We start from the raw sequence: 25,505 nt of genomic DNA on the forward strand, positions 1-25,505 counted from the left end.
ACACAGAATATTAATCAGAGGGAGTAATGGCCATTCTTTTGGAATATTCCAAAGAGCTTGTGCAGCTGAGCTTGCCTTAACTCAGGGCTGCCTCTGCCGTGGGATGGAAAGGCAGCAACAGGACCTGAACACCCACAAACGAAGAGCAGCCCCTGCAGTGTGGCTGTGGCTGATCCAAACACTGCTCACACACCGCAGACGACACCAGGGGACACAAGAACTGGGAGTGTGCAGCTGTGTATCAGCTATGTATGCAGCTATGTTTGCAGCTTTTGCATCAGGAGCCAGCTGAACCTTCCTGGTGATTGCAAACCCAACTACATGTAACCATGAGAAATACAAGTGATCTTTCATGTAAGGAAAATTTGCTCTGCTTTTTAACTGGTGTTTATATCATTCCAATGGCACGTGAGGGTTTTTTCCACTGTGTCAGTTTATTTTCTTAAGTAGCAAATCATACACAGTGACCTTTAAAGAATGCTATTAAAACTATAAAGTCCAGCATTCCAGAGAGTGAAAAAGTTACAGTCATCTCTCATACAAATTTCTGAGAGTTTGTAAGTAAACAGGATGATTTTAAATTTTATTCACAGAAAAGACATTCATTACTTCTCATGTCAGGAATGTTTCTTGGTAAACCAAAAGTCACCTTTTGGCCATATTTGACATAACTTTTCACATGGTACAAACATCAGGACTTATGTCTGGTTCAAAGATGCATCATCAGGATACAGCTGCTGACATTATTTCTGTGTGAAAAGGTCCATGTTACAAAGGATGAATATTTGTAATAAATGTGAAGAGCAATGAAGTAAGCTTAACTGAAAGAAATTCAGTCACAGGCTCAGACCTTCTGTCACATGTTTTCTGGGCAACTCCACATGGGAGCAGAAAGGCAATGAGGTGCTATCTGAGTCAAGGCACGTGAAATCAACTCATCAGTTTACCAAACTGCATGAATATATGCTTGGAGAGATCCTTTAGTATTATCCTTGTCTATCCTTTAGAATTACTGACACATCATGACCACATCTGAGAATGATCAAGAGACCTAAGTGGAAGCATTTGAAGGGGCAAGAAAAAAGCTTAAGTTTGCCCTAAATTCATTTAGCTTTCTGGAAGAAAAAGACAATCAGTGCAGCTTGCAAGCAGGCACCAAGAGAAAGTGACAGCTATAGCAACTTCTCAGCAGGTTCACAATAGGTTCACACAGGAGAAGGGTTCAGGCACAACAGGAGCTGGTGGCTATGGTATTCTGAAGGGAGTAAGTACCATCTGATAACAGGTGATTATTTTTGTCAAGGAAACCAGTGATGCTTTAAAACAGCAAAGGTGATGCTATTGAAATTCCAACATCAATACATGGAAATGTGCTCCTGTCTGAGAAAGTCATTACTGGTGACAAGTACATGGAGCAAGATATAGCTTCCATGGTTCAGGGCAGATTCTGCATCTTCACTAATGGAAGGCATCAGGCAATCGAACAAAGCAGTGACAAGATGAGATAGTGGAAATTAAAGAATCATACCAAGTGTTTCAATACATTGAAATAAAAATTTGATGATGCATCAGCTCTGAGGGATGAATACACTACAGGAAAAGCTATAGCGAGGCTTCGTGAAAAAAAAATAAAAAATCTACCTTTAGATCCCACTCCCACCCTTGCCAAAGGTAGTCCCTCTCCCGAGCCGGCCCCTCCGCTCTCCAAGCCAGCCCTGCGGCCACCAAGACCTGATGACACCCTCGGCTCACAGCTCGCCATGCCCTGCTCTCTTAGAGCCCAGGATTTCACGGAATTCTTGGAAGGCGGCTGAGAGGAAGGGCTGCTATTACCCCGCAGGAGCCAACCAAGCCGAAGGCGGATGCGCGGCCGGTGTTTTCCAGCCCCGGCTCACGACGGGGCCACAGCGAACTCGCGTGCCCAAGGCCACGCCAGACCGGCTGCCATTACCGCCGCTGCCCTGCCAGCCCGGGAGAGCTCAGGGCGTGACCAGGGCCCGGTGTATTCACAGCAGCGGCCCCGCTCCCGAGGCGCCGGGCCGACGGCAGCGGGCAGGGCACGGCCCCGGGCCGGCGGCGCTCCCGCCCGCGGAACTTGCGCACAGGCCGCCGCCCCCCTTCCGGCAGCCGCGGCGGCCGGGCCGCGCAGGAGGCGGGCTGAGATGGCGGCTGCCGTGCCCGGCGCCTCCCGGGCCCGCGCCGCCGCCGCGCTGCTGCTGCTGCTGGGATGCTGCGGCGCGGCGCTGCCCGGCGGCCTCCAGGTACGGGGCTGGGGGAGCCGCGGCGGGGCCGAGAGCGAGCGGGCGGGCGGGCGGGCGGCGCCTGGGGCTCGGTCCCTATCGCCGCCCCTCGGCGGGCAGGGAGCGCTCCCGTGGGCTGCCCGCGGAGCTGGCCGGAGGCGCTGGCGGCACGCAGGAGGGGCCCTGTCGGTACGGCGGGCACCGATACTGAGCCGCGGTCGCCAGCGCTGCCTCCCGGCGGGCGGAGCCTCCCGGCGCTGCCCCTGGGCGGAACCGCCGCCGAGAGCGCCGGTGCCTTGTTCAAACTGCTGAAAGTTACAAACCCTCAGACTTTTCATCCTCTTGCGGGTTTCTGAAATTCACTTTCTCCCTGGCCACGCACTATAACCTGTGTTAAGTGTCTGATGCCCCTTGCCGGAGCCGGCGGACCGGGTGCGGGCGCTCCCAGGGTGGAGGAGCGGCCCGGGGTCCCCGGCCCGGTGCCCGCTTGCACACGGCAGGTGCCAGTGGGTTTGTCAGGTGGGAGTAATTTCATGTTTCAGCAATTCGCTTAATGCACTGTGCCCACGCTGCATCTGGAGTGTTGTTTGCTTTTGAATTCTGCGTTATTAACAAGTTGTTATGCTTGAAATTAATTACAACTAGGACCAAACAACCCCCGCACCTTGAACAATAGAAATATTCTTACAATCTCTGGATGACTAATTAAACTGCAGGTTGTTTGCTGCTTGAAGTACAACACTATTTCTGTTACCGTGTGTTTTGTGTAAGACCACGAGCATCATCCCAGAACTCCTGAGAGTTAACAGAGTCTGATTTAAGAATCAGCAGATTTGGGTTGTTGTCCCATGAAGACTTGTTCCCTTACTTCTGTGAAGTCGTAGCCCCTTGTTATATTCTGATTTATGCTCTCTATTGAGGAGAAAGGGCCGTCTTATCTGCAAAGGAAAGTGGGAACTGTGGAGAACACAGATTATACAGAAGGTTGCTGTCATGGATCCTGATTTTGGAAGATAAATATAACAACCTTGGATTTAAAGTGGGTTCAAACTGGAGATTCTCTTACCTGCTTTTGAAAATTGAATTGAGTGAATTCTCAAGGGAATCTCTAGTGAATCCTAGCCTCTTTTCTCATTAAGGATGAAACTGTAGATCAATAAATCACATTATTTTGTTCTTGGAGTGTCCTTTGACATAGAGGTGTGTGGGCTTCTTTAGCTAAGGTGCAAGTGACTGATAGTTCCTCTTTGTTCTGTAGCAAGTTTCAGGGAAAGATTTGGAGCAATTAACATGAAATGTCCAAATGTTAAGAAAAGCACCTCTCTTCTAGCTTTTCTAAGGTCTATTCAGTATTAATGTGTGGTAAACATGTGCATTGAACACTATTGTGGAAATAACAAAATGATGAGTGGTCATTTCTTTCTTAGTGCTGAAAAATCTAAATTTTTTTCATCTTTCAGGATCAAGCAGAGCAGTTTTTTAGAAGTGGACATACGAATAACTGGGCAGTTTTGGTAAGCATGGTCCAGGTTGTTTTCCTCCAATAATGTTGACAGTTTTTCATCAGGAGCTGCAATTGCAACAGTCATTCGAGAGTCATGCTCATTTGAAAGAAATGGAAAGATAAACATTTGGAAATAAATAAATTTGAAATTGTGCCTACAAATTCATTACACTATAATGAAATTATCTTTTCAATATGACTGAATTTCAAGCACTCAGTGTGTCTAGCTACATGGTAGGATTCATAAAACAAAAGTTCCGAAAGCATTAAAATAGTTAAATTATCATACTGCATATTGAAAAAAAGGTGTAATTCTGATACCAGGGAAGTCTGGTCTCTTTGAGCAGAAAGGTAGAATTTGTATCATTTTTGTTCTTATTCAATCTGTTAACTTGTGATAACAGACTGGGAATAAGATCAGTTGAGGCAATACAGTGTTTAGATCGACTGTTTGTACCCTTTCTTTTTTCTTTGCCATGTAACTTTTATTAGCTTTGAATCATGCTGCACAATTGGTTCTTAATCACAATTCAGGTCTTAATGACTAATTTGTTTCAGAACACTATTGTAATTACTCAGTAGCAGCTGTTTTGTTTTCCAGATACTAAAATTGAGCAATATAAAAGGAAAGTTAACAGTAACTAATTGAAGAAATAACTTCTATATTCTGCAAGGTACAAACTTGAAACTTTAAACATAACATACTATTTTAATACTATTAACAAATAGATGTTTTTATTAGTACCCATAAAAACACATAAAGAAGGTGAAAAATTAGGTCCAAGGACCTACACTGTCTGTGCTGAACAGATTTTCTGCTGGTTTTATTTTCTCAGTAGTTCATCGTTGAGTTTTGTAACAGTTGCTACTAATATTTTAAGCAGCAAACCGAGAGAGGTTACTGCTGTCAGGCACTTCAAACCTGCAATCCCACCTCATCAATAGCTTGAATTAATGTGCTGCAGCGTGGATAGCTATATTTAAAGCTTAGAGGCTTTCCACTGTGTTCTAAGGGAGGTACTGGAGGCAGGGGTCAGGTGATAGTACCTTGAAATGTCTCAGCTAAGTTGGACACAGTTTGTTTTCAGAGCATTAAGTCTTGTTGAAAGGCAAATGTCCTCATGGACTGATTCCTGTGGGGCTTTTGGAATTCCTAACTGACAGGGTAATAGATACACAAGGGGATTCTTTCAGGCTGAATTTTATTATTACTTAAGCTACAACGCAGTTCTTATTATGAAAAGAGTAGAGAAAGAGATGCTATGTAGTTGACTTACAGCTCTACTAGAGCTGGAAAATTAAAAAACTATCTAAATGATTTTTCCTGCATCTCTGTTTTTGTGATTTTAAGTCACCTCTTCTAGAAGCTTTTGGAATGTCTGAATCAGAACCTGATTTAGGGAGTGTGTAAGTAAAGGGAATGGCTGAGCCCTGACCCCTTGCCTGTTAGAACAGTAGAAATTAAACTCTGAGAATTTGTATCCAGATTCATTTTTATTTATATTTATAAATAAAATATTTATTTGTATTGGTTAGAGCTCACTTTGCTCTTACTTTGACTCCATAAATGCAAATGTACTCAGTGCATTTTCGCCTGTGTGTGGCTTCTGCATGAATTAATTCACTTGTGCCTTTGTGGAAGGATGCTCCCAGAATGGGATTGGTATTGAGATGAGAACTCTTCCTTTAATCTCTCTTCCATTTGATAAGGAGAAAGCAAATGAAAAAAAATATTTTATCTACTTGCTGTTGCTGGATTATTCCCCAAAGTGCCACCTTCTATATTTAGTAAGGGTTTATGACAATTTTATCTCGAGTCAGTATGCTAGGAACTTTTTTTTTAAACTTTTATTTTCAGAATTTTTGCTTTGGGACAACTAAGATTTGCATAACTTATATCATGAGTTTCTTGGTGTTACTATATTCTTTCTGAGTTGTTACTATTTTTTAAATATTCCTGTAATCACGTTGTTCTGATGCAATGTGTCAGGCTGGTTTGTATCTCTGCACTATTTAATATGGTTTTTTTTCTGTTTCAAGGTGTGTACATCTCGATTCTGGTTTAATTATCGTCATGTGGCAAATACTCTTTCAGTGTACAGAAGTGTCAAGAGGCTGGGCATTCCTGATAGGTGAGGGAATCTTGGTGAATCCAGTTCTTGCAAATGGGCTGCTAAAGTTCTCATGCTATCTGAATCAGTATGGAAATACATTTTTCTTCCCAGTTTAACTGGATAAAAGTAAAAAGGAAGAATGCAAGCACATCAACGTGATGAAAAGTGCAGTAATATTGTTCCAAAGGAAAAGCAGCAAGTTGCATAATAGAATTTCCATTTGGAACAGGCTAATTAGATCTAGCCACTAAAATGTACCACTTAGAAAATGAGTGAAAGTAATGTGAAAACTGTTAAATGCACTAAGCAAAAGCAGTACTACTGTGAGAGGTGAGTCTTGCTGTACTTTATTTCCTTTTAGTGTGGAGATGTTGGTAACCTTGACTGTACTAAGATGTAAGACTTCCACATCTGTAACTACATTGAGTCTTTAAAGGCTCTGAACTGTAAGAGAAACTCCTGTATTTTGACAGTTGCCTTGAAAAAAATCCATTTTGCATGATTTTATTTGAGAAACTAATTTTTTGTCTGTACAAGTTGTGTTTCCCTAGTGCTACACAAGGGTTAGAACAGTATCTCTTCTTTGACAAAGGGAATAGGAAGGTTCTGAACTATCTTTTCTTTGTGTTCCTACTCAGAGTTCTAGCGCTGTTGGCACAGTTCCTTCCAGCTGTTTCAGAATGTACTTTGCTTCTGTCAGAACTGGGGAAGTGAATTTAAGGCACCAGCATCCATTGTGTAATAACCTATTACCATAGGCTCCTATAGAATTCCTTGTGGTCCTGGTTTTTAATGGTAGTTTAGAGGACTGGTAGTTTCTCCAGCATGTCTGCCTGAAGAAGTGGGGCCTGTTTCATCGCTGCAAAATGCATGTTCTGATGGATTGAATTAGTTTGGCATTTTTTTGTCCAAGGTCCAAGTCCAAAACTGCACACTGGAGTCCCCAGTTAACTCCCACTCAACTATGAATGCACTGACAGTAACATCCTGTTCCCTGTGTTGCTTATATTAAAAAAAAAAAGAAAAAAAGGAATGGCTTTCTGGTGTTTGAAAGAGTGGATTTTGAAACTCAATTTTTAGATGATTTTGGGGTTATAAATCCAAGGGAATGCACTGCAGAATTGCTGTGGGCTGAAAGGCACAGAAAGATGCTTTTTGTTCTTGAGGATGTCATTCAGGAGCAGCTGTCCTCTCTCCTGTGCAGCCTTTGAAGCACAGGTGCCCTTGGCACTGCCTCAGAAATTCTGTCATCAATCCTGCCCTTACCTGAGAACTTTCATCTTTGCATCGTCTTTGCCATTAAAGTCAAAATTAGTGTGAGTTTTAGAAATGCTGCAAGAACTATGGTGTGACTGAGATTTCTGTGTTCGGTAGCAAGATCCATTGCTTATCCATATCTAAAGATCTGGAATTAATCTCAAAAAGCCAGCAATGCTTTAGACTACAGACAAGAATACTCTCCAAGACATTGGAGAAGACCTAAAGAGAGAGTGAGAGATAGCCTGTTTATTTAGCCTTTACTGCAATTTTTATGTGGATTTGAACATGTTTTTTCCTTAGGCAAACTTACTTTATGTGTTTTTCTGTCTTTGCTGCAAGACTTCTTTCAAAATACTGACAAGACAAAAAAAAAAAAACCAACCAAAAATTCCCAACAAACCTCAAAATCACATTCAAAAATTAAACATTTATCATGATTCTTGGAGTTGGTTGGTTTTAGTGCCCTTTAAAAATCTCTGAATTATTTCATTAAGAGCTCTGGCCCCCTAGGTCCACACAAGCCTGTGTACTAGAGTTGCTGATGTCAAATACTCTCCTGCTCATCTTTGGCCTGACTTAGTCCTGTGGATAAACGAGAGCCAGCTGCATTTCTGTGTGTGACATCTTCGTGATACTGAGGATGCTCATAAGGAAATAGGGTATAACTATACAAAGTTTCACTTGCAATTCCAGGAATCTTTTTAATGACCCAAGCTATTGTTGTAATTGTTGAAGAGTGTTGTTCTAATTTCTGTTTGACTGTTATGTGAAAGCAGAATGCCTGAAATATTTTTTTCTTATTGTTCACAGTCATATTGTCTTGATGCTGGCAGATGATATGGCATGTAATCCCCGAAATCCCAAACCTGCTACTGTGTTTAGTCATAAAAACATGGAGCTGAATGTCTATGGAGATGATGTGGAAGTGGATTACAGAAGCTATGAGGTAACTGCTTTAATTAAAACACTGAGTCTTTATTTTTTTGGTGTTAAAGATTTATGCAGCATCTATGAAGTCTGAGAAAGTCTTTCTGTTCATATTACTGGTTTTGGGCTGGGCTTTTATTATCAGCTGATGAGTCTAAAATACATACCCCTCCCCTCCTTGATATTTGAGTTTGTACTTGAAGTTCATTATCCTAGAATCATGTTTAGTGTATCTATTTTAAATAATGGAATAGAATCACTGAAATTTCTCTGGAAACGACTGCTCAGTGTCTCATCTTGGCAACACAAAAATTACTGTGAAAATTTTGGTGTGCAAGTGAATTGTTTATTAGGTAGATGTACTTCAATTCCCAATCTTAAGCATATGCTCCTAAAATAAAACAAAAGCCATAACTTAATCATTACTGCAAAGCAATTACTGTATAAAAATCTGCATCCTGTCACCTTTCTTTTCATGTAATATTCCTTCATACCAGGAGTGTCTTTACTAGTTGAGACAAAATTACACACCAATTTCTTGGTTCAATAGTGCTGTAGAATTAGTGCTAAAGGTTTATTGGATTGTATTTAAGTGTATAGTAGATATTTTGTTTCTCTGAATCTTTATACAAAGAAGTGAAGACACAGAGCTGGAGTAGAGCGACATTCTTTTTATCATTTTTTTTCCAGGGTATGGATTTGTTGCTGGCTTTTGAGCTGTGCACGTGTATTTAAAAAGAGAAAGGGTGTTTTATAGGATGTCTTGCAGTCACCACTCAGATGGTCAGATCAGATCTTATCTGATCACTCAGACTTATGTAACTGAATTGATCTTGTTTTTTCTTTCCTGAGTTGCAGAGGGAATTTAAACTTTTGTTTTTCCATGGTAACACACACTAATGTTGGAGCATTTTGTGAGTACAGGAGCAGCTTTGGCACAATGAAGCTATATGCTGACAGGTTTTTAGATCAATGTAAATGTATTTTAAAATTGTATTTAATAATGGTGGTAGATTTATTGGATATAATTGAGCAACAAGCTGGTGTTAATGGAGTATAGTAAAAAGTACCACATGATTCTTAACCTGAAGTAAAACCTTACACAGAAAATGTTTATGCAGTTTATACCATGCCATACTATGTCTGGTTAGATACACTGTATATTTTAGTGTTCCATTATTTAAGTTCTGTAACCCAGCCTGTGGCTGATCAATATTTTATCTTTAGAAAATGACTTTATGCTTCTATTCATAGGTTACTGTGGAAAATTTCTTGCGTGTTTTAACGGGAAGAATCCCACCAAGCACACCACGATCAAAACGTCTTCTTTCTGATGACAGAAGCAATATTTTAATATATATGACAGGTAATTGCAAGTTTCTGTGTACAATCTATTGATGCTTGCTCAGTTGGATGGGTTTGTTGAAAGCATCAGTAGTCCAAATGCACAAAAGGATTGACCAAAAGATTTTTTTTCTGGTTTTAGCCTGTCATTCTAATTAAAAAAAATGCCTCTAAAGCAGTACTAAGCCAGTATAGTTTCCTGTTGAAATGGTGTATGTGTATTTTTTTTACTGTACCAATATTTTGTTTTGTTGGACTGTTTCTGTAGAAAGAGAATTGTGTTTACCTTGTTTTAGAACAATGATCAACAAGGCTGTATATCTTCCTTTAACCTACATTCTTGCCCAACTTCTGATTTTTCTGTCAGGCCATGGTGGAAATGGTTTCCTAAAATTTCAGGATTCTGAAGAAATCACAAATGTAGAGCTTGCTGATGCCTTTGAACAAATGTGGCAGAAAAGAAGGTAAGAAATAAGCATTATGTAGACATCGAATATTGAATATCCTGAATATACTCTTAAGTGTGTCTTACTGGTATGCCTTGCTTACCTGCAGCAGTGATGCTGTTGGTTGTCCATAAAATTGTCTGACAGTTTGCATTCAGAAAGCAGAATTTTAGTTTTTGCTTTCAGCTTCCTGCAGTTAGAGCTGCTCAAAGGTATTGCTTTGGGCAAACTCACATCCTAAAACTGATCAGGGTGAGCTCCTGTTCCTTAGGTTCTGAGCAGCTGCCCTGGTAACTAAAAAGCAAAGTATGTATATGCTGTTTAAGTATAAATGGGTAAGGAGGCTGTTTTCTTTCTTTCAGGTACAATGAATTGTTGTTTATTATTGATACTTGTCAAGGAGCATCCATGTATGAACGATTTTACTCACCCAATATAATGGCCTTGGCTAGCAGCCAAGTAGGAGAAGATTCTTTATCAGTAAGTAGATTTATCTGATCCTGAAGACAGTTTTCAGAATGCCTGAATTAGAAGCACAATTCCTGCTGACACTTAGCTAAAGATTTCTCTTATTCAAATTGCTGAATCTATAAGGTATTTTGTGAGGGTTTGACAAAACTTGTTAGTGTGCTGTCCCTAATGATGGATTTCTGTGCTTGCTGGCCAGTATATGCATTGTCTAGGGATAGCACAGAATCTTATGGGAAGACTGCTGAGAGATGGGTGTGAGGAATATTCAATCTATGACTTACTATACTTGATATAAAACAAAACAAAATTCTAACCTTCACCTGCTGTAATTATATCCCAGCTGAATTACAAAAGGAGCCATAGGAGAGATCCCAGCCAGACCAAAAGCAGCTGGTCAGGATTAGCTGAACCCATGCACTGCTGTAAGATACATTGGCTCTCCCAGCCCTGTTTTCAAAGTCCACAGATCCATGCTGGACCATCAAGAAGGGGTTCCCTGCCTTTTGGACAACTTAGATATTGCCAAGATGCAGTTTATAGATAAACTGCATTGTTAGCCTATCAGCACTAGGTTTTTTCACAGCTAGCCATTTTCTTTGCATAATTTGCCCTAAGAACAAAAAGAATCAAGCTTAACTTTTGCAATATGCTATTACATTCTGTTCCTTCTCCTGAATGCTGAGTTCTCTCCTGCAAGTGCCCAATAACTGCTGTGTGTTGTTTTTAAAGCATCAGCCTGACCTGGGGATTGGCGTTCACCTCATGGACAGATACACCTTCTATGTGTTAGAATTCTTGGAAGAAATCCATCCAGCCAGTCAGACAAATATGAATGACCTAGTAAGTAGAATACTCAACATTCATGAATATGCTAATGACTTTAATAGTTCCAAAACTAATCTATTTTGTCTGTAGGGTTCTTCAAATGCTTTTTATGCTCCTGCTGTTTCTCTCGGAAGCAGCTTTGGAGGGAGGGTTTTTTTGCTATTGTTAAATGTAGTTGTGTAACTCTTCAAGGATTGTCCTCATTTGAAAGTGCTTTGCTGGCTCCAGAAAAAAATAACCAAAATTAGCCAGATTTTGTATTTTCGATGAAAAAAAAAGATGAAGTATTAATTAAATATTCATATCAATAAAATGAAGCATTTGCATGTGAAATATTTTAGCAGGAAGCTTCTAAAATCAGGATAGCAGACACTTTGCAGATGTGGCAAAGCAGGCATTGATGTTGTTTTGCAAAACAACATCATGTGATTAAACAGTTAAAATTCTAACAGTGCACTCACAAATGCCTGCAGAGACTAATTTATCTGTATATCTGCTTAGATTCCAGAGCAAGATAGGTACAAATCCATCAGTGTTCGAACTTAATTATAGCTGAGGCAAACATTACTGTAGATTTCAGGTATGAAGCAGAAGGAAAAAAAGAATTCAACCAGGTAACATATGACAAAATTTATGAAAATGCATCTCTAGCAGTAAGATATATATACTGGTGAGATGACATAAAAAGTCATATTTTATTTGCTTATTAACCCTTAATACCTGTTCCAATGCTAGTTTCTTTGTAGTCATGGGTTATACTTTGGTACTTTGTAGCTGTAAATCCTGCTGTGCCACATCTGTAATCTAAGAGCTACCACTTACAGAACACATTGTCATAGATTCATTTCTGTAAAAGAAGCAGCTGCTCAAAAGTTTTATGCCACCCTCTGTCTTCAGAGGATGGTGTTAGCCTGACTGCTACATGTGTGCTAGAATTCTCTCTAAACAACCCACACTTGGCAGATTTTATGTTGATACAGAATTGATTCAGTGGCTAAGACTCAAGGTTCTTTTACTTATTTATATGGGAATAAAATTCTGTCCTATAATATAATACCTTCTAATTATGGGATACAGGTAAGTTTAAAATAAATCTTGATAAAGAAAAATACGCAAGTTCTTTATTGATTAAGTATCTTTGATTAGCCTGTTCATTCAAATTTCACTGTAAACCAGAAAATTAATTTGTGTTAATAATAAAAGGTAATTAAAAGGAACAGTGCTTTCTGCTGTGAAACACACTTTCTGGAAGTGGTATAGGTGGGCTGGCCAGGGGGATGTTAATCTGATTATTGTGAAAAGTGTAAAAATTTGTTAGCTGGCCAAGTACTTTTTGGGCTCTTCAGAGAAGATACCTAACTGTGTTTTTGCTCATATGCCAAATACTCAGGAAGAGCTGAGGGAAGTTATCCATACTGGTAAATTCCTTACATCATGTAAGTCATCTTATCATGCATTGATCTGCTGATTGATGCTTGAGGAGTGGAAGAGAAGGGACACAAATATATTGTGATTTGTGATGATCTGTTCAAGGCCAGGTTGGATGGGACTTCAAGGCCTGGCCTAGTGGGAGGTGTCCCTGCCCTTGGCAGGAAAGTGGAACTTGGTGATCTTTAAGGTCTCTTGCAACCCAGACCATTGTGTGATCAGGTACTGAGTTGTAATCTGCACACATTTCAACAAATGTGACCACTTGACTTTGGTTTGGTACTTTTCAGGGCTTCATCTAAGAGTTCCAAAATAACATATGGTTAGTCCATGGTAAAGATATAAACCTGTTTTTTTTTGCCAGCAGTTGCAGGAGGTACTCTGGCACTGGAGGTACTCTATCCAGCTCTCCAACTCTGATTTTTTAAGTTTAAATTAATGCTTTCCAAGATCAGGGTAACTTACAGTGCTTACTACTTAGCTTTAAAATTAAATGATCTTCAGTTGTTTGATCTTCTGATATGCCTAATGTCTTCTCTTTTTGAAGTACTGTGTATTTGTTACACCTCTTCTGTCCTGTTACCTCTACTTTCTTCTAACCACTCTTGAAACAGCTTCTCTTCACATGCACCTAGGATTTGGATATTGCATTCCTGCAAAGAATGATACATCATTTTTCATAATCCACTCCACCTACTCCCCACCTGCTCCATCTGTGTTGCTAAGGGATAGCATAAAGCTGTGCAAATGACTGACTATAGGTTTGATCACAATTCCCAGAAAATAAAGACTACATTGAAATTTGTACATTTGTACATTGAAATGTTGTACATTTAAACTTTTAAAATAAGATTTAAATAAATTTCTAAATGAGGTGGCATTTATCATATAATAACTAAATTGTTTTTAGAAAAGTTAAGATAACAAAGCTGGGGGAGTTCTTTAGCTCTGTTTGAAAAAAAAATAAAAATTTGGAAAAATTAATATAGGAAACCGTGTGCTTAACTTAGCCAGTGTTTTAGCCTTTTCCTTTTTTTGTCAGAAGACCTTGGTTATTAGTGTTAGTCTGCTGTGGTATAATTGGTTTGCAGTCCTTTCTCAGAGTGATAGTGGATGGTTTTTAACACTGAAGTTTTCTTCTCACTGCCGCTTCATATTTTTGTTCAAATTCATATCAATATGTTGTGGTAATAAACTGCTGCAGGACAGGTGCAGGATTAGTTGGGTGCAGTGTCATTTTCCCACTTTCAGTGCTGATGCAGTTTTTTAGGACAAGCATACTCAAAACCTTGGCGAGAGACTTGTATAACTGTAGCATTATTTGTGCTTCAAATAGTGGGATTAAAACAAATGCTTACTTTTTATGGTTTAGCTCAGAGACTTAGTTTTTATGTTTGTGTCCTTAATTGGAGCAAAGCTGGAGAAAATTGATAGGGTTTTGGTGAAAATGAGAACTGTAGCGAGTTTGTGCGTGCATTAACAAATGGCTTTTGTGTGGGAAGCATGATGCTGATGGGTCTAGTTCATTTTCACCACAGGGAGGATTACAAGGGGATGATTTGCCCCATCTTTTCTTCAGCAGCTGTGTGATAGCAGCCAACAAGAGAGTTGGGAATCTTTAAAATAAGAGCTGAGTGTATATGTGTGCTTGTCTGCTTCAGGTAAAGGTGAAAGTGAGCTGAGGTGTCCCTGGACAAGCAGCCTAATGCCACAGGCTCACAGGCTTGGGCTAAAAAGGGATAAAAGAGAAACTGGAATAGAGCAGAAGGGGGGAATGAGGAGGTAGAATCTGTCCTCTACGAAGAAAAGCCAGATAGGTTGTTTCTTCTCTGAGAAACTTTTTGTAATGTAAGTTGTCCAAAGAGAATGAGCAACAAAAGCCTGTGCATTTTGTGTCGGTCTGAGCACAGTATTTCTGCTGGGAAGTATGATTTGAAACTCACAGGTTTTTGCCAGTCATAATCTGGGATAATTCAAGTTGTATTTGCACTGAGCTGATTAGGACCTGTGGTTTTGTCAATATGGATGCAACTCTAAGAGCTGACCCATGATGTAATTTAGGTATATGAGCTCTAGTTCCTGTGGTTGATGGACCTGTTTTTGAAAATCACTTGGAAAATGTAAGCTTAAGAAAGATGAGCACCCATGTGGAGAGTGACATTCTTAGTCCTGTATGTTAAATCTCTTGTGTAGAATGTTCTGTGTGGCTGGAATGTGAGGGACTCACATAACCTGCACTGTTTCCAGGTGATCTGTGTTGTGGCAAGTGTGGTAGGACTTGTGCAAAATGGTTTTGTGTCCAACATGCATTTGTATTGCCTTCAGTGTCTGCTGGGTACATAACAGACCTGTTACTTAAGAGACATTCTGTCTTGCCAGGTGTTCTAAATGCTGTAACAAATCTGTCACTGTTCCTTCTGCTTTTGTTAGTGCTGCTTTTGTCTTTCAGGTGTTGCAGCGTGTGTGGGATATAGGGGATCTGATATGTAGACAAAATATGTGGATAAAATAAATAATAAGGTTTGTAGGTGTCACAGAATGTTTGTGAACTTTATGTAAATAAAGCACTTTTGGTATTTGAAGATGCTATGCGTTAATTTGTAAGCTATAAATTAGAAACAAGACCGTTGGATTTTTTTTTTTTCCTGATCAAAATGTAAATTTTTGCTTCTTTATGAAGCCTTCAACATAGCTATTTATCAAAGCTTGTTTAATTCTGCATCCCTCCTTTTGGTAAATATGAAGAATTTATGCCCAGTTGTGACTTCTGGAAGGTTATAGCAGCATTGCTGCACCTCTATTCAGCAATATATTTGTGCATTTATCAGTTAGATGTAACTGATGGTTGGCTTTCACAAGAGCATTTTTAAACTCCAGTGGCACTATTGTAAGGAAAAAGGTTTTCAGAAATGCTTAATCAAGATGTGTATGCATTCTAATACATTTTTTCAACCATTTTTTTAATCTATGGAGCTTGTACTGAAATCATTGCAAGTTTTATATATATTATTTATCTTGTTATCAGTCATTTAATTCTGGAAGGTGTATGTAGAAAGTGTTGAATGAGGGACAGGATGTGATTGCCCATCTTGGTTTCCAGTTCCAGGTCTGTCCAAAAAGCTTGTGTGTTTCCACCCCTGGGCACCGGACAGACCTGTTCCAGCGAGACCCTCAGAACGTTCTGATCACGGATTTCTTCGGCAGCGTCAGGAAGGTGGAGATCACTGCAGAGACGCTTTCCCTGGACCGGGATGTGCCTGGCCTGGAAAGCAAGTAAGTGGGCATTGTTTACACCTGATTTCTATAGCTTTGTGCCACATAAACAAAGTAGTTGTTTAGCTGCCAAGGAAAAAGAACTCTGACTTCTTGTCATTTCTTACAAGGAATCAGGGAGTTAATATGGACCTCCTACTGTCACAAAGTTGTCAGCTGAAAACTTTGTTTAAAAGTGCCCACTCCTTTCCTGACCCTTGTAAATGAATGATGCTTAAGACCAAGTTGTGGATGTCAACAACAACAGAAGTAGTTTAGAATTTTCTTTCTTCCTTAATGTTTCTTCTTTAGTGTTCAAATATTTCGTTACTGCAATTCCTGCTTGTGGTAGTTTTCCCCTCCCAGATAAGCTCAGAGTATAAGCCATCAGGTTAGGTGTTTGATAACAATTAGCTTTTTAATAAGTTTTGTTTCAGTTCTCTGAATACTCTGTCCTTTGACATTATTCTGTCCTCAGTATTTCTGTTCCTGAGAATTTCAGTGATTCATTTGATTAAAATTACTGGTGCAAGTTCATTGATTGAAGTCGTAACAGGGCTTCCATTACTTTGTGGATGAAGAAAGAAGTATATAAACTTCATTGTATTTTTGGGATTCTGTTGCCACCTATTGGGAAGATGTAAAGGAAGATGTACTTGTTCTGTAGGGTTTATTTAGCATTGTACTTCCATTTCTGTTGCATCTTTTGTGCTTGATGATACTGCCCTGTAGGAGGGGAAACAAAGGATTGAAATACTGTGTTATATCAGGGACTAAATACTTTTCAACACATAAATTCATGTAAATTCTTGTCTGCCTTGTTTTTTACTGCTGCTCAAGCCAGTGGATAGCAGTTTTATTTATTTTCAAGATAACAGTAACTCTGGTACTTGTCATTATAAATACCCTGCAAGCTTTAGTGTATTTCATATTTTACTTTCACATTGTATTTATATCTGGATCATATGCATTAGTACATACCATATAAATCTTAAGCTAGTTTTGTGATTCCTTAGTATAGAACAGTACTTAGTGGCATTAAATTGTTTTTTTCACTGAAGAATAAAAAAGCTCTTGGCAAGTAAAAGACATTTGACATTACAAGTCAAAAACCATGATGAAAACTCACCTGTGTGGGTTTCTAATTTGTGGAAAATTGAAAGGAGAAATAGATTTTGAAGGGCTTTACCATTCTGAAACAGGAAATGACTGGCTGGAATTTTCAGCTTTTTTTTTTTTTGGGTGTGTTAATTTGGTGTCAGTAATGGAGAGATTTTTGGTGCCTGATGCTACTGCGCTGCACACATGGAAGCATGTTGAGAAATGGACATTCCTGCACAGAGAGGAATATTATCCTTGTGAAATATTCTGATGTTTAATGAAAGCTGTATTACATTATCATGGCAATCCACTTAAGTCTGTGAAAGTGGAAGGGGTGGGGGCATGCTGGTTTAATGTCTGGTTTAATAGTTCTCCTTTATACAATTTTTCTAAAAAAGTCTAAAAAAGTACTTGAGTTCTCAAGTGTCTTGTTACCATTTGGAAAGAGTTTATAAACAATATGTTTTTAATGGAGGAGAAAATATGGAATTGGTTAAAAAAGTACTGAAAAATTATAGTATAGCTCTAACAGACAGTGATGTGGAGTGCTTAATAAATTCCTTAAGCAGAATTCTGAGGTCAGTACCTCTTGGTATGACAGCTCTGTTTAGCTACAAGAAATTTAGGAATTACAACAAATTACAGCTTGAATGAATTTATTAAATGAAAATGTTAATGCCTTTTAAAAATGCAGTTGTGGAGCATCTGATCTACTAGTTACTCTTTTTTTTTAAAGAATGTTATGAACATTACACACACCTATTTCTGAGGGTGTTGAGAAGGCAGAACACAAATGACATGATTTTTGAATAGGTGCTACCACTAATTGTCCCAAAATAATGTAAGAACGACTCCTGAATGAAAGAATATGAATGCTTATTCTTAACCCTTTCAGTGTCAGTTAAACCATTCTGTGCCTTTTAGGAATGCAGTGGCTGTTGACACTCTGAGGTAAAACAGCTGGGGAAGGATGGGGCTATTCTTTATATAAACCTTTATATAAGCCTATATTCTTTATAAAGCCTGGTTTATTCTTTTTTGTTTTATTGGGAGAGAACTCAACCAAGCTTATTAAAAGTGAAATAATCCTTCCAAAATAGTTATGACTAATCACTAATCTTGTTCATGCCTAACATTGTTTTAAAAGCCCTGATGAAGCAGAAGAAAGTAATAGAGAATTGAACTTGGGCCCTTAAGAGTTTGTAAGATTTATTGACCAAGAGGTATCTGATAGATCACAAGTATATACTATTAGTACATCAAAATTTATATTACGTTGCTTACTGAGTGTGAAGATGTTACTGGATTAATATTTGATGAAGTCTTGAGGCTTCATATCTTTATGAATAATGTCCTCTGTTTTATTCTTCCCTCAATGTTAGCTTGATACCTTTTTTCTTCTCCTTTTACATACTGGTGGCAGTAGAATGCTACAGAATATTTGTATTACAGAGCATTACCAGAAAATGAAATCTGGCCCTCAGCTCTGACACAGTCTTAAGTAGTCTGTGTTAGATCTGATTTGTTTGTTTTAAAGCTGCAGGTGTCACAGGTGCGGATAAGGACATTAAAGCGAAATGAACAAAAGAGGTAAACCACTGATTACACAGATTAGGGGTAAAGAAGATGCTGTCATGTGAGGCATGTAGCAGGATTGTACTGCTGGCAGACTATTCAAGTTCTCATCTTGCCCACTGCTGTGACTTTGCCAAATCTTTTCAATAGAAGTTTGTTCTTTTGTTACACAATTGCTTAGCAATTACTTGGTTGTACAGCTCCGCTCCCCGGCCCAGCGTGAGCCGTAGCTGTGCAGCCAGATCAGAACTGGCAGCTTCACGTGGAGCTCGTGCCGTGACATTTGATGAGTGAGGCCTTTGAAGTTTCCTCTGGCTTGGGCTGAGACTCATACAGAGAACAACTACTAATTAACCAGAGAAGAAGCTTTCTTTCTAGCCACGTAGTGGTAGGTGAATATTTGCGAGTAAAAGCTTTAAAAAATAAAGAGAAGGTTCCTCTGCTGTTTCCTTTCTTCATAGCTGGTTAAGTCTAAGCTGTGCTCACTTCAAAGGGCTTGTTCTGCAGCTGCCTCAGTCCTGACAGGATCTGTAGCTGCCAATTTTAGCAGAAAATCTGACAGTCTAGGGGTTCTGAGGCTTCAGATGGTTATGTTTTGTCTAAATCCCCATGCAAGTGCAAAAAGTCAGCATTAAGGAGTAGAAGAAATCCTGCTTCTTTGGAGGAGGAGCCTTGCAGGTTTTGGAAAATCCAGTAAATTAGGAGTGTGTCTTTCAAACTTGGATTGTAACTCTACAGCCAGTTGGAACACTTTCTCCTTTTCAGTTCTTGTCATGAGGAAAAGACCTGTATCAGCAGAAAGTGTTGGTAAAAATTGGGATGAATATTTCCCTTGAGGGTAGTAAGGAGTGAATTAATGACAGCATCATATAAAACCATCCTAATTTCATTGCTTTTGAGAATTAGGCTTTGTATTAATGCTTCTGTTATGAAGAATTGTGATTCTTCACTACTGGCAGTGACTGTTTTCCTAAAAATAAATAAATTGGTGACTTGTGTTAGGAGGGATGCTTGTAACAGGCTAATTATGAGTAATTGGTCCATTTGCAGAATATTACTAGCTAATGTTCTCTCAATCTATTTTTTGTGTGTGTGTTGGTGTCTCTTTGCTGTCCTTTCTTCTTTTCCACCACCTATTTTCAATTTGATGTTCTTAATAATTAAAGCTGCTGTTGCGTGGTCCTGAAGCCTTGGGGAATCCACTTTATGAACCAATAGGTAATTTGATTCTTTGACAAGTAGATGGTGCTCCGTCAGAGGGCTTTCCTTAAATAAGAACGTCCGGGTTTGTTCCGAGATCCCCGTGCCACAAATGTGTAGTTCTTTCACGTTTTATGAAACGTTTTATTTAGTCACTTTTAGGACTGATTCTGCCAGCTCACGTTGCCGGGCAGGTCCCGGTTCCTGCCGGGGCGGGCAGCGCCGGGCGGACCCGCGGCCGCTCCCAGCCGGCGCCGGCAGGTGGCGCCATCGCTCCGGAGCGGGAGCGCGGCGGGCGAGGCTGGGACAGTGACTGTAAAGGAGGCTGGGACAGTGACTGCAACCGGGGCCGGGACAGTGACTGTAAAGGAGGCTGGGACACTGACTGCAACCGGGGCCGGGACAGTGACTGTAAAGGAGGCTGGGACAGTGACTGCAACCGGGGCTGGGACAGTGACTGCAACCGGGGCTGGGGCAATGACTGCAACTGGGGCCGGGACAGTGACTGCAACCGGGGCCGGGACAGTGACTGCAACCGGGGCTGGGACAGTGACTGTAAAGGAGGCTGGGACAGTGACTGCAACCGGGGCTGGGACAGTGACTGTAACCGGGGCTGGGACAGTGACTGCAACCGGGGCTGGGACAGTGACTGTAAAGGAGGCTGGGACAGTGACTGTAACCGGGGCCGGGACAGTGACTGTAAAGGAGGCTGGGACAGTGACTGCAACCGGGGCTGGGACAGTGACTGTAACCGGGGCTGGGACAGTGACTGCAACCGGGGCTGGGACAGTGACTGTAAAGGAGGCTGGGACAGTGACTGTAACCGGGGCCGGGACAGTGACTGTAAAGGAGGCTGGGACAGTGACTGCAACCGGGGCTGGGACAGTGACTGTAACCGGGGCTGGGGCAATGACTGTAACCGGGGCTGGGGCAATGACTGCAACTGGGGCCGGGACAGTGACTGTAACCGGGGCCGAGACAGTGACTGCAGCCGGGGCTGGGACAGTGACTGCAACCGGGGCCGGGACAGTGACTGCAACCGGGGCTGGGGCAATGACTGCAACCGGGGCCGGGACAGTGACTGCAACCGGGGCCGAGACAGTGGCTGCAACCGGGGCCGGGACAGTGACTGCAACCGGGGCCGGGACAGTGACTGCAGCCGGGGCCGGGACAGTGACTGCAACCGGGGCCGAGACAGTGACTGCAACTGGGGCCGGGACAGTGACTGCAACCGGGGCCGGGACAGTGACTGTAAAGGAGGCTGGGACAGTGACTGCAACCGGGGCCGGGACAGTGACTGCAACCGGGGCCGGGACAGTGACTGCAACCGGGGCTGGGACAGTGACTGCAACCGGGGCTGGGACAGTGACTGCAACCGGGGCTGGGACAGTGACTGCAACCGGGGCCGAGACAGTGACTGCAACCGGGGCTGGGGCAATGACTGCAACCGGGGCCGAGACAGTGACTGCAACCGGGGCTGGGACAGTGACTGCAACCGGGGCTGGGACAGTGACTGCAACCGGGGCTGGGACAATGACTGCAACCGGGGCCGGGACAGTGACTGCAACCGGGGCTGGGACAGTGACTGCAACCGGGGCCGAGACAGTGACTGCAACCGGGGCTGGGACAGTGACCGTAACCAGGGCTGGGACAGTGGCTGTAACCGGGGCCGGGGCAATGACTGTAACCGGGGCTGGGACAGTGACTGCAACCGGGGCCGAGACAGTGACTGCAACCGGGGCCGGGACAGTGACTGTAAAGGAGGCTGGGACAGTGACTGCAACCGGGGCCGGGACAGTGACTGCAACCGGGGCCGGGACAGTGACTGCAACCGGGGCTGGGACAGTGACTGCAACCGGGGCTGGGACAGTGACTGCAACCGGGGCTGGGACAGTGACTGCAACCGGGGCTGGGACAGTGACTGCAACCGGGGCTGGGACAGTGACTGCAACCGGGGCCGAGACAGTGACTGCAACCGGGGCTGGGGCAATGACTGCAACCGGGGCCGAGACAGTGACTGCAACCGGGGCTGGGACAGTGACTGCAACCGGGGCTGGGACAGTGACTGCAACCGGGGCTGGGACAATGACTGCAACCGGGGCCGGGACAGTGACTGCAACCGGGGCTGGGACAGTGACTGCAACCGGGGCCGAGACAGTGACTGCAACCGGGGCTGGGACAGTGACCGTAACCAGGGCTGGGACAGTGGCTGTAACCGGGGCCGGGGCAATGACTGTAACCGGGGCTGGGACAGTGACTGCAACCGGGGCCGAGACAGTGACTGCAACCGGGGCTGGGACAGTGACTGCAACCGGTGCCGAGACAGTGACTGCAACCGGGGCTGGGACAGTGACTGCAACCGGGGCTGGGACAGTGACTGCAACCGGGGCCGGGACAGTGACTGCAACCGGGGCTGGGACAGTGACTGCAACCGGGGCTGGGACAGTGACTGCAACCGGTGCCGAGACAGTGACTGCAACCGGGGCTGGGACAGTGGCTGTAACCGGGGCTGGGGCAATGACTGCAGCCGGGTCTGGGACAGTGACTGCAACCGGGGTCGGGACAGTGACTGTAACCGGGGCTGGGACAGTGACTGTAACCGGGGCTGGGACAGTGACTGTAACCGGGGCTGGGACAGTGGCTGTAACCATGACCACGGCTGGGACCGGGACCGGGACCAGGACCGGGGGGGCCCCGCCGTGCCCGCCCCACGCCCCGCTCTGCGGGATCCCTTCGGAATCAGGCGGGCGTGGAAACGGGGACTTCAGCTTCGTCCTTGTTCGGTGGAAATTCAACGGGATGATGGGAGGCTTTTTATCTTATTTTCCTACTATCTCAACCTGACAGAGATGTAGTATGTTTCAGTTTCAGAGTAATGTAGAAATAAAAAAAACCCCTCAGAATTTAGCAGATCTCTACACATCAGAGCTGAATTCCCAATCGGAATAAGAAGCTGTTACTTCTAAGACCACAAACATCTTCAGATGGGTTTCATAATTTTTCCCATGAAGAACACTAATCAGTTACACACGTACTGTATTTTCCTCTAATGTCTTACAGATTTATTCTGTTTTAGTGGTAAGTTTGGATTTTTTAATCCGCGTGCTTTCTAATAGCCTACAAGCAATCAAAGAAGATGGGTGAGCCAATACTTGCTGTTAAATATTATTGCTGGATTTCCTAAAGTATTTTGTAAATATATTTGGGGTTTCTTTGCTTGCATAAAGATAGGTCAATATATACATAGACATATATACAATCACTCCTATACCTGCTAGTGTAAAAGAACTTTTCAAGGTAATACAAGTGAAATTATTGTGAAGACTATAGAAGGAAAAATTACATAGGAGGGCACAATCTCACTAGTATAATGTTGGTTTAAAATCAATAAGGATGGCTGACAATATCGAAAGGAACTGCAAGTATAAATTGTGTTGGGAAGATTTAAAATCCACTAAAGTGCTGTGCTTGGTAATTACAGTCCCTGTTTAGCAAGGTATTTTAAAAAGCAGCTTTGAACAATTTATTTTTTGTTCCTTTGAAAGGATTTTTGACCATGCATTTTGACAGATATTGTGGGGGGTTTTTTGCAATAAAAAAAAGGTTTTGTTTCAAAACTATGGCTCTTGACTCAGACTTTCTTTGGTGACTTTTCCCCTCTTCCTCCAAATTTTTGTTCTGTGTGTGATCCTCCATTTTTTCTATGAGAAACCTTCGACTGTTGTCCTTCTATCATTTCACATTTTCAGTACAATGCTGCTATGTTGAACCTATATATGGTTAGGTATTTCTAGGTATAATTTTAATAGGCAAAGAAACCTCTTGGTCTGTAGAGGTACCATGAAGTACATGCAAGTCAGTGGCAGTATTTTATTGGATTCAGCTTTTGAATCAACTTCAGTACCTTTACATTCTTCACAAGTGACTTTGATATGCCAGTTGACTTGGGCACATGTGTTAGGCAGTCTAAAATTGTTGCATGGCAGATTTAGTGGGAGATCTTAAGTATATGTAGTAGCTTTTAACATCATCTAGACAGCTTGAGAATATCTAGATATCAGAGTATAGTTCATGTAGGGTTTTTATTTTGTTTTCCTTTACCCACTCCTTTTTATACTTTTCCTATGTAAAATTCTTGTTTTGTTTCATTATTTCTTCTTCATCTCTTCTCCCTGTGTGATCTTTACCTGCTATTATTTTTGCAGTTGAGCAGGCTGCTTTATAATTGCAATCTCCTGAAGTGCTTGTTATTCTTTCTAGTGCTATTTATATGGAGGTCCTGGCTTGATCTTCTTGCTTTGCTGCCCAGGTGCTAAATAAAAATTAATGTCTGTTCCTAGTGGTATTTCTGTGGCTGTGTGCTCTTATGTTGCTGCTGAAGAAGACCATGAAAACAGCTGCGGTATTTGGCATAAGTCTGACCAGGAAATATTTTCATGTAATTTTGGCATGTTTTCAGCACTGTGAGATAACATGGGAATTTCAATAAAACTGTATTACTATTATTTGCTTCCTGTCAGAAGTACCAGAGCTGCCATTGATGTTTGCTAGGATACCCTTCTTGTGTGATTTCTAGCAGAGTGAAAAAACAGGGGTGAAGAGAAGCAGGCATCTGGAAGCAGTGACTGTGGAACTCTTAGGTGTTGGAATTCAGGGACCAAGCTCACATCAACATTTGTTATGCCCTAGAAATGAATCTGTACACATAACTATTAAATTTCCAAGGCTCAAGCAGCATTACTGCTTTTTAAAAACATGGTATTAAGCCAAATGCAAATGATTTTAGTCTTTGCTGGTTTACATATTGTCAAAAAGCTTACCCTTGATTTTTTTGAGCACCTGAGGGATGACCTTCTGGATGGTCAGAAATTTCTGCCTCTGAAAATTCATGTCTTGCCCAAAGCTGTGAAGGGAAAGGGGCTGTGGAGGGAAGTGCCTTTGCAATGTATTTATATAACAATGGTTAAAAGAACATAAACTGATCTTGGTCTACACCTTCCAGCCCTCTCAGCAGGAGGGACCTTTCTCAAATCAGGCATTTGCTGGACCAAACCTCTCATCATAGGGCTCTTACATTGATTACTGACATGCAAGTCCCTGAAGCCCTGTGGTTGGTCTTGGTGAGCTGCACAATGGTCTGGAAGATTGAGATGTGTCCCTGCTTGTTTCTGAAGGCTCTGCTACACTCAGAGTTATGCTACACTCAGAGTTATGCTGCTCAGTGGGCATACTGAGACCTAGTTCTGTAGTAAAGAGTGAAATGTAAGTTGTGAAAGAAGAGCTGAACTCCAAAAAAAAACCATTGTATTATTGCCAGGCATCTCTTTTCCATCCAGCTAGGTCTTTGAATAGACCAGTGCAAATTTCTGATGTCAGGGGAGCAAGAAAGTCACAATTGCATCAAAGGATGGAAAGAAAACTAGAGGTGATTACAAAAGGTGATTCTGATCACATAAAGCACTGGATTTACAGATGGCTTGCTGAGCACTGTTTAGTATTACTTTATAAAATGAGATTGTTTTATGTGTTTGGTCAAGAGTATCAGAAATCTATAGAAACAGATGCTGAATACATCTACTGAAGTGCCCAAGCTACTGTTAAGATTATTTTATGAAATTTCTAGGATGGCAAAATATTAACTTTGAGGTGAGATTGATCTTTCAGGATAAGATAGCAATACTGTAAACAAAGAATTTACTGCAAAATGGGATTTATTCAGCATTTTTGCAGGCAGAAGACTGCATGAAGAGTTTGTTATTGGTAAATAGCAGGAGAAACAAACAAGAAGTAATGAAGCACAATAAAGTCTTCTGTATCC

At 41.8% G+C, this 25,505-nt stretch overlaps 1 protein-coding gene across 1 annotated transcript in view; it reads left to right on the top strand.

The window, feature by feature from the left end:
- The first annotated feature begins 1,847 nt into the window (after positions 1 to 1,847).
- The window catches only part of PIGK (phosphatidylinositol glycan anchor biosynthesis class K), a 67,667-nt gene continuing 44,009 nt past the window's right edge, over positions 1,848 to 25,505 (top strand). Inside the window, exons 1-9 of the mRNA XM_036388189.2 lie at positions 1,848 to 2,261; positions 3,701 to 3,754; positions 5,785 to 5,876; positions 7,929 to 8,064; positions 9,300 to 9,411; positions 9,757 to 9,853; positions 10,198 to 10,315; positions 11,036 to 11,146; positions 15,660 to 15,832. Of these exons, the coding sequence (XP_036244082.1) occupies positions 1,863 to 2,261; positions 3,701 to 3,754; positions 5,785 to 5,876; positions 7,929 to 8,064; positions 9,300 to 9,411; positions 9,757 to 9,853; positions 10,198 to 10,315; positions 11,036 to 11,146; positions 15,660 to 15,832 (1,292 nt within the window). The 5' untranslated portion in view covers positions 1,848 to 1,862. The remainder of the gene's footprint in view (positions 2,262 to 3,700; positions 3,755 to 5,784; positions 5,877 to 7,928; positions 8,065 to 9,299; positions 9,412 to 9,756; positions 9,854 to 10,197; positions 10,316 to 11,035; positions 11,147 to 15,659; positions 15,833 to 25,505) is intronic.

The sequence above is a fragment of the Molothrus ater genome, chromosome 9 (assembly GCF_012460135.2).
Source record: "Molothrus ater isolate BHLD 08-10-18 breed brown headed cowbird chromosome 9, BPBGC_Mater_1.1, whole genome shotgun sequence".
Taxonomy (NCBI): domain Eukaryota; kingdom Metazoa; phylum Chordata; class Aves; order Passeriformes; family Icteridae; genus Molothrus; species Molothrus ater.